The 10,191-nt window shown below is 30.4% G+C and overlaps 1 protein-coding gene across 1 annotated transcript; it reads left to right on the forward strand.

Annotated features, from left to right (window-relative positions):
• The first annotated feature begins 3,122 nt into the window (after positions 1-3,122).
• Positions 3,123-9,552, forward strand: LOC126841615 (uncharacterized). The gene is made up of 6 exons (XM_050578199.1): positions 3,123-3,253; positions 3,410-3,557; positions 4,121-4,179; positions 8,828-8,948; positions 9,277-9,386; positions 9,529-9,552. Exons 1-5 carry the CDS (start codon positions 3,170-3,172, stop codon positions 9,363-9,365), a joined length of 501 nt encoding a protein of 166 aa, XP_050434156.1. The 5' UTR covers positions 3,123-3,169; the 3' UTR covers positions 9,366-9,386; positions 9,529-9,552.
• Positions 9,553-10,191: the final 639 nt, after the last annotated feature.

Below are 10,191 nucleotides of genomic sequence, written 5' to 3' on the forward strand. Positions count from 1 at the left end.
AAAATAAGCAAACCTAAATCACTAGAACTTCCCTTGAAATATATAAAAATAATTAAAAGTTGGTGTATTGATGAATCTCGTTTTACATTAGGATACCAAAATTGTTTGTAGCTATTATAAAAAATGTATGTTTTAACTTTGTAAGATTTTCGATACTCGGCCAGAAACAAATAAAATGTCTTATTAAAAAAATTCAAAACTACAGTTTTTTTGAAATAACATTTTGGTTATTTTATAACTGTTGTTGTTTATTTATGACCGAAGTGTTCATATCTAAGATATTATTTCGAGAATTGAAAACTATATTTTTATTATCAAATGGTTATTTGTATAATAAAAATTTTAATTAATTAATAATCCTATCATATAATATACTAATTAAATTTTATATGTATTGATTTCGTACATTATATATAATGTGTTAAAATTTAAGATTAAATATAGCAAATGGGTTTTCAGCAATTTTGAAGAGTTTATAATTATTTTGAATAGACTTCTTAAAGATCTAAATGTGTAAAAAATAGCGTGCATAAGAATTGTTCAAATAATAAAAACATGTTTTTGTGCTTAAGACAAAAAAAAATATTAAGGCTACATAATATTTGAAAACAACTACTTGTTTTTACGATTCATAGGCTGTAGCCACGATTATTAATTTTAAAATTTCAACCTATACTGAAAAAACAATATGCATAAAATCGCAATAACACCACAGCCAGGCTAGAGCAGAAAAATATTTTGCACGTGTATTATTCAAATAATAATATGTTTTTGTATTAAGCAAAACATGTATGAAGTTAACTAAATACGATTTTTTTAGTTTGAAGCGATACCAAATTATCTTATCTAATGTACAATACGAATACTTATCGTTGGAATACTAACATTATTTTTAGTAAAAATAAATAATGAGTAGGTAATGACATTTTTAGCTGTGTAACATTTTCTGTTCTCAGCTGAAAACAAATAATAATATGTCTTATCGACCAAAATACAAAATTACAGTCCTTTTTTGAAATAAAATTTTGGTTATTTTACAACTGTTGTTGTTTATTTATGACCTAAGTGTCTTAATCAAAAATATTATTTTTTAAGAATAAAAAACATTGTCATTATCGAAGGTTGTTTCTAAAATAAAAACTTGAATAATCTTATCATATAATATACTACTTGAATTTCAAATATTTTGATTTCGCACTTTATAAATAATGTGATAATTTTAAAGAATATATATATATATATATATATAGAAATGGGGTATCAGAAATGTTGAATACTATGAAATATATTTCAAACCGTATGTGTTGTATAGTAAATAGTAATATTGTTCCTGAAACGAATGATTAATATCGTCCCAAATGATATAACTAAACGATAACTTGTTTTAAATTTACTTTTTTTACAAGCTCATACTTATAATTTTGAAATAATTAGAGTGATTGAGTAATCATGTACACAACTACATGAAGACGGTTCTTAAAGTATTAAAATGAATCTTCAGAAATTGATATCTATTAACCCTTTACTGCACAATGTTCCATATATGGAACTATTGTATGTATTGTTTACATCTGTTCTTGCTATACATCTTTGTATGCACAATGTTTCATAATTGGAACAATTCTTTAATTAGTACTTTTCATGAAACCAAAACTAAAAAAAAATTTATTTTTATTTTTTTAAGTAGTACTAAGTACATTATAGCATATGGTTAAAAAAAATTCATTCAGTGAAGGGTTAAAATAATATCAAATTCGGTGTAATGAAAAAACTCGTTTGAGGTAAATTGAGATGGAAAATTCTGAGAGACTTTTCGTATATCTTTTTACCAGTACAATACTAAACTATTGTTTAAAGATTGTATGTTTGAACCCGAAACTTTGCTTCATTTGTTTAAAATATAGAATTAAAATCCTGGATTCCTAACTTGGTTAAGTGTCCCATTGTAATCATATGAAAGAAACATAATACAAATAATAGAACGTCTAAAATAACAATGTATGATGTCACCAATATAATACCACACTATTATTCAATGATATTATGTCATTCATTTAAAAAAAAAAGTTTTACAACAGTAGAAATAAAATGAAGGATTCCTAACTAAACTTAAGTAAATTTACCAGTTTAATCATACGAAAGAAACCTAATACAAATAATAAAACGTCTAAATTAATAATATCAATGTGAGTGATTTGAAAACAAATATTTTTCCTATAAAACGGTTAGTTCACGACAAGCTAAAAAGTACTAATATATTGCTATGTGACGGTTTTGTAAATAGGTATTAGATACATTTTTGTTTTTATTAAACGGCAAAAACACTACTGTTTTTATACGATTCATAGACTGTAGCCACAATTTCAAAATTCAATATACAATTTCAAAATATATTGAAAGAATTGTACATATACATTTTGTTAAGTTTTACACTGAAATCGCAATAACATCTCTGCCAGGCTAGAACTGAGTAAAAGAGTGATTGAGTAATCGTGTATACAACTACATATATGAAAACGGTTCTTAAAGTGTCAAAATGAATCTTCAGAAATTGAAATTTATTAAAATAATATAAAATTCGGTGTAATGATAAAACTCGTTTGGGGTAAATTGAGATGGAAAATTCTGAGAGACTTTTCGTATATCTTTTTACCAGTACAATACTAAACTATTGTTCAAAGATAGTATGTTCGAACCTTGCTTCATTCGTTTCAAATATAGAATTAAAATCCTGGATTCCTAACTTGGTTAAGTTTCCTATTGTAATCATATGAAACAAACATAATACAAATAATAAAACGTCTAAAATTACAATATCAATTTGGAAGTAATTTGAAAAACAATAATTTTTCTATAATACGTTTATTCTACAAAAAGTTTAAAGACGGATGAGTAAACAAGTAATAGCTAAATTGTTAGTGTTTGTCAAGCGGCAAAACAACTACTATTTTTTTACGATTCATAGGCTATAGCCACGATTATTTATTTCAAAATAGAATTTTAAACTACATTGAACAAACAAAATACATATGCGTTTATACAAGTCTTATAAGTTTTACACTGAAATCGCTACAACAGAAGCCATTTAAAAGAATAAGAATCATTTAAGTTTTAAACAACGGCAGAACAGTATTCGAATATCTTAGGCGTTGAAAAAAAACAGACAATCATGAATTTTAAAAATTGTATTCTGTTTTTATCTTTGTTTGTTCATTTGTCTAAAGCAAATCCTGGGCTTTGCGAAGATCCGTCGGTAATTTAAAATATTTTCTATCTAATTATATGATTCATTAAAAAAAAATGCAATTCTCCATAAATCTATTGATTAATATAATAGTAAAAAGTTCGAGACACATCAATTCTAAAAAACAGTATTCACATTGTTTATTAAAAATGTTAATAATTTTAGATTCTAACCAGACTTCATACAAAGATTTTAGAACAAGGCAACGATGTTACCAAGGAAACAGTAATAGAGTACATAAAACAACAAAACGTGATGAGAGATTTTGATATTTCTATATTCGATATCAATAAGATACTTTGTTCAGTGTGGAGTACGTTGAACAATAATAATAATTAATGTATATTGTAAAATATATGTGTGAAATGTGAAAACTAATATTCACTTCGATGTTATACATAAATAAATATCGATAGTTGGGTATGTTGGAATATTGGGTAGTGCGTTTTTTCCAACATTTCTAAGGGGTATTTATACTTTTATGAAAAAGGCGTCGGGGGGTAAAAAAAAAATGCAGAAGATGTCTGTAAAGGTAGTTGGGTAGATCAAGTTACTATAAAAATATAAAACGCTTTTATATTGTTTCTTACAAATCGTGTCAGAATGTGAAACGTTTTGTAAAAGTTACACAATCTGTAATTAATATTGAAATATTTATTTAACGACATTCCCCAAGAATTTTGTTTTAAACGCGATTGTTTTAAAACTAAACAAGGGGACAAATAAAACTATTGTTTTTAGGTCATTTTAATGTGTAGTACCCTTAATGACGTTACTTTATAAAAACGCAATATCAAAAATTGCAACAACTCCATCCCTTACAGCATATTGTAGTTTAGTAAATTTTAATGTGAACACTTTTATAATGCTTTCTAGGTACTAAAATGTCACCGAACGAATTTATAGCAGTAATAACATCAAAATTTACTTTTTGGGTAATTATGATTTTTTTCTATCCTAATATAGGATCTTTATTTTCTAAAGACTAAGCCTTGTCATAGCGAAAATATAGACTTCCACTCTTCTCTCTTTAATGCTAGAGTCTTCATATGTGAATACCCGTTGCATCCAGCCATTCCAATCATCTAATGATGGATAGCAATACTCTCGTTTCCTCTACTATTTGGAGAATTTCTTCATTGCTCTTTCTTTCAGTCCGACTAATACGAAGTAATCTTCTCCAGGTCCACATTTCTATTGTTTCAAGTTTTTTGTATCTCGTACTGTCAAGGTCCAGTTTTACAACTATACAACAAAACACTCCATACGTAGCTTTTGGCAATGTTTTTTCTGGTCTTAAGACATGGGAGTATCATGTGGTAGTCTCCCCTTACTTTCCTCATCGCAGTATTCTGATAATAATATTCTGAATAATCTGATAACGAGCAGTACCAGACGGTTCTTCTTCCGCCTCGTTTCAGTACTGATGGTTACTGCTGCCCTCCATCAGGTGTTTAATCCCCATTAGGGAATAAACTGTAACGGTCACATTTAGCCGCCCGTTACCACTCGCCTCCAAATATGCATTATTAGCAGTTTACCCCGATTAGCATGTAAGCCATTATAGGTAGGGGAGACAACAGACACACGGGACAATGCCAGGGGCACCGATGCCCAGTTAGTTGACATACTACCATCTTCGGACCGCGACCTAATTATTCTAAAGCCATTACCTATATTTCACGTTACATTACTATTTTATATTTCTTTTAACTTTACCCGTACTCGTGTGTCCGTTCAACTCCGCCATTACCTGGACTAACTACAGAGAACGCTTTAGGATCCAGGTAGAGGTGTAATATATATGTACATAGCTTTACTTATTTAATAAACCTGTTTTCGTTTCGTTGCACACTTGAGAGTTAAGTTATTTAGAGGTACGATCGCCTGTTAAGCTCCTCAGGCGATATAGCAAATATACAAAGGAGACTTTAGGGATATTTAAGTGTAGATACGGCCTAGCCATCCGTCCCGTCTTCGGGTCCACTAATTTAACCCTATCGACTGTCGTTTCAGCCTAGCCTAGCCAACTAGCCACGCAGACACTTTACAATTTGGTGGAGGCGCCGATATTCGTTAGTCTTACCTCAGGGAGGGACCCCAATATTTTTAAGGGAATAGACGACGGACACGACCCCATATAATTGTACCTGCTATTTTTAATTAACTCTCAGGTTGTAGTAAAGTACATTTTTTTTTTATTAAGTATCAAATTGCATTTAATATTGAAATTTATTAATTTATTTTATAATATTTGGTTAACATTTTTCTTTTAAATTCTTATTATATTTTATTGAATATTACGATCAAGAATTCAATATGACAGCCCCTATGATAGCAAACTTATCACCTCTTGCCCTAGACACTTTTCACGGTACAAGCGACGAATCTGTCTACGATTTCATTACCAAATTCGATAGGATAAAAAAATTAAATAATTAGACGGATGAACAAACCTTATTGTACTTTCCATTTTATTTAAAAGGCACTGCAGAATCTTTCTATTTTTTATTTGAAAAAAGAAATACCAATTTAACTTGGGCCAATATTAAAGATGAATTTAAAAAAGCGTTTAATACAGTAACCCGTAAAAACATGCTTAAAGTTAAATTAACTCAAAGAAAACTGAATCTTGACGAAACAGTTAATGAGTTTATATGTGACTTTAACCGCCTTTCTGATGAAATTGACCCTGACATGTCTGAAGAATCCAAAATAACACAAGTAATGCGTAAATTACCACCCGAGTATTTTAGTATGATTTGTATGCAAGACAATTCTACTATGAAAAAATTAGAATCTAATTTAAGAAAGGCCGAAGGAGCCCGAAATTTATTTAATACCCCAACCAACCCCGAGGTAGAAGCCTTAAGAATTCAAGTAGAGACACTCACAAAACAAATCGCAGAGTCCACTTTAACTCAAACCCCCTATGGAATAAATCATATTCGAACAGTTAATAGAAACAACAATAATTTTAAGGATAGTTTTAATAACGGCATAAATAGGCATAATAATGGTAATTATAACATTAATAGTTACGACGATGGTCGTAATATTAATAATAGAAATCTATACAATCAACAAGGGTATATGAATCCTAATGGTAATAATTATAATGCATGGTCTAATGATAATAGTCAAAGACCACCACCGTTAGTAGAAAATATAAGTAGCTGTTTTATGAATAACAAAAATGGTCTAAGTAATAACCTAGTAATTAGAGGTATTTTAAATAATGTTGGTTATAAGTTCACTATTGACTCAGGAGCAAGTGTAAGCGTTATTAATGAATCTTTACTTCCAAAAAATCAATATATTAATTCATTTGGGCAAACAAAATTATATACTGCGATAGGTTCGCAACTACATTTTGTAGGAAAAACAAATATTATAGTGTATTTTAACAATGTGCCGTTTGAAATAGAATGTGCAGTGGTAAAAAATTTGAAAGGTAATAGTCTTTTAGGCATGGATTTTTTAACAATCTATGAAGGTATAATCAATTTACGTAAATTGCAGTTATCTCTTAGAGTAAATGACGAAGAGATGGTTATACATTTTTTGAAAAATAAACATAATAGATTTAGTATAAACACAATTGGAAATAATAACTATAATATCTATAGGACTCAAAATAATATGAGTAATAGGGGTAGCCAAAATAATTATCGTGATACCAGGTGTTTCAACTATAAAAGACATGTTGATAACTTTAAATATAAGACTCATAGAGCAAACCAAAATAATTATCAGGATACTAGGACAAATCACGGTACGAATTTTAACAATTCTATGCATAGTGCTCGCAAGTCTAATAATAATATTAATAACAATAATATTACTTATAAGAATGGGATAAATAATAATAAGGTTAGGGATGTATTCAATAGGAATTATAAGACAACCCAAAATCGCTATAACGGTACCAGAAATATTAACTTTAATTATGCCAGTAACAATAATAATAGGTCTACTTGTAGTAGTTTTAACAGTCAAAAGCCCTATTTTACTAGAGTTCCATATGTATCTAATGAGAATTAGAGCTCCTCGGGCGATATATTAAGTTAATAAGGGAGACTTTAAGGCCAATTAGACGTAGACAACGGCCTAGCCAACCGTTTCCCGTGGGGATCCGTCTATTTTAGCTTTATCGACGGCCACTTTGCCTAGTCTAGCCAGCTAGACAAGTAGGTCCGTTACAACTTAACGGACTTAATTGTAACGTGTCTGCGTGGCTAGTTGGCTAGGCTAGGCTGAAACGACAGTCGATAGGGTTAAATTAGTGGACCCTAAGACGGGACGGATGGCTAGGCCGTATCTACACTTAAATATCCCTAAAGTCTCCTTTGTATATTTGCTATATCGCCTGAGGAGCTTAACAGGCGATCGTACCTCTAAATAACTTAACTCTCAAGTGTGCAACGTTGCTCCTCTGAATTATAATACTCTAAAAATTCCTTTTTCAAATCTGCCCATTTTAAATCTGCGCTTTTAGATTCTATTCTTTTATACAACTTTTTCGCTTGTTCTCTTAAATATAGCGGAAACCTTATTAGCCTTTGCGCCTCACTCCAGTCGTTCGCAGCCGATATCCTATCGTAAGTTTCTAGATAATCATTAATATCTTCGGTCAATTGACCGGAAAAGCATTGCGGAGTGATATTCATAATTAATTTTTAATTGAATAAAAATAATGCAATTTAAGTTAAATAAAATATCCTTTAAAATTCCAGAGCAATTTGTACCGTAAAATAAAACACCTTAACACAAACTGAGAGCGAATAAATTAATCAATGCAGTTTTATGGGGTCGTGGCCGTAGTTTATTCACTTGCAAAATGGGTTCTCCCCCAAGATAAAAAATAAAACTAACGGCAATCGGCGCCTCCACCAAGTTGTAACGGACCTACTTGTCTAGCTGGCTAGACTAGGCAAAGTGGCCGTCGATAAAGCTAAAATAGACGGATCCCCACGGGAAAACGGTTGGCTAGGCCGTTGTCTACGTCTAATTGGCCTTAAAGTCTCCCTTATTAACTTAATATATCGCCCGAGGAGCTAGAACGGGCGGTCACACTGTTAAATAATCTAACTCTCAGCTGCAGGCTACAAGATGTTTTATTCTAAATTAGGGTTTCTAAATAAAATACAAAATTATACAATATATATATATATATACACTCTGACCTGGGTTGGACGATGAAATGGTTGGTCAAAGCGGAGTTGAAACGGACGCACACAAAAGATAGTCGGATGGGCGGCTTGTAGTAAAACGGCAAAAATATAGAGCGCAAGGTCGAGGATATTGGCGGTCCGTGATGGTAAAGTCAACTGGTTAATTAGATGATACGCGACGTGCATTGTCCTGTGTGTGCGACCGTTCCCCTACCTATAGTCGGGGGTGCTGTGTCAGTTGGTTTGGGACGCGAAGTAACGGTCAAGTGAAATATGATCGTTACAAAACGTACTTACTGAATTCGCTCGTTTAGAGCTTTCCGCCAGTAAGAGCTGGAGGTCGTCTGGGGTTCCTTGGCCCGTAACAAAATATGTTCCCCTGATTTTAAAAACAATTTTATGATTTTAGGATCTCCAAGATATTTATAACGGAATCGTCAAAAACCGTCCAGTTACCAAGAGCGCAGTTAAAGAGTATTTACGGGAGAAACTAAAGCTGGTTGAAAACGAACTGACAACAGCATTGAAAGGTACGTAGAAAGAACAAGTTTTAGAAATGTAAAACGCTTTTATCTTCTTTTTCGACGAAATATGTTACAAAACAATTTTATGACTGTTGGACTGGTTTTATTTAACATTAAAATATTAATTTTATAACATTGCTCATGAAATTTTTTTCGACATGATTTTAAATTATTGAAAAACTAAATTATTGATTTAAGATGGCTTTTTATAACACCCGTCATGGCCAAACTTTGTACATAAAAACGCAATAATAATAATTGCAACCACTCGATTCGTTACAGCATTGTATAGTTTGATAAATTTTAATGTGAATACTTTTTAATTGATTTCTAGAAACTGATATGTCATGGAACGAGTTTTATACATTAATGGTTTTTAAAAGTTTATCTATACGCTACAACACCGACCAGTTGCGGATTTAAACATTTGCAACCCCCAAGCAAGTAATATGTTCACTCTTACACATTTTTTGTTTTTCTTCAACTGAAGGATATTAAATTTGATATAATTTCACATATTGTAATCTGCGATATTGCGATAATAATATTATCGCATTGTTAATTTTTTTTTGTGTTAATATTATAGGGCTACAAATTTACTGCAACTTTCTATCGCCGTTCGCTGTAATAATAAAATTAAACTTTTTAAATTATTCAATTAAGTTTATTTAAATAAAAATTCAAGGTTTATGTATTAATTTTTTAAAAATTTAGAGGGTGTGTGTTTTTTTGTGTTAATTGAATACTGTACTATTTGGGTGATTTGAAAATTGTATTTTTAAATATTATAAATTTATAAAAATGTTAAATAACTAGTTTTCAGCATATTAAAATTATAAATTAACCTTATCTGCTCCGTCTTAGTTTTTGATAATAAATAAATATATATAACATTTGATTGTATCTGTAGAGTTGAGAGTAGTGTCAAAATCGAGAAAGGTTAGGTTAGGTTACTCTTTCAAAATTTAAGAGCTGAAAATTAGACTGGAGTTATAGTCTAATCTGAATATGTGTTTATTTATATTACATCGATCAAAAAATACTTGATACATTGAAAACGAGGACACAAATATCAAATCAAATCAAATCAATGCTCAAATTCAAAAAGAAACAACGTATTTAACTGTATTAACCTAATAACCTACTTAACCGTTAAAAACTATTAGTTTTGATGCCTCAAAAGTAGTAGTTGTAACACTGTAGGTACATTAACATTTTATTATAAGACGGTTGTGTTAACAAGTAATAC

Source organism: Adelges cooleyi, unplaced genomic scaffold, assembly GCF_023614345.1.
Source record: "Adelges cooleyi isolate 19-005CV unplaced genomic scaffold, UGA_ACOO_1.1 ACOO_flye_CR_arks_rails_tigmint_CR_PRNA_399, whole genome shotgun sequence".
Lineage (NCBI taxonomy): Eukaryota > Metazoa > Arthropoda > Insecta > Hemiptera > Adelgidae > Adelges > Adelges cooleyi.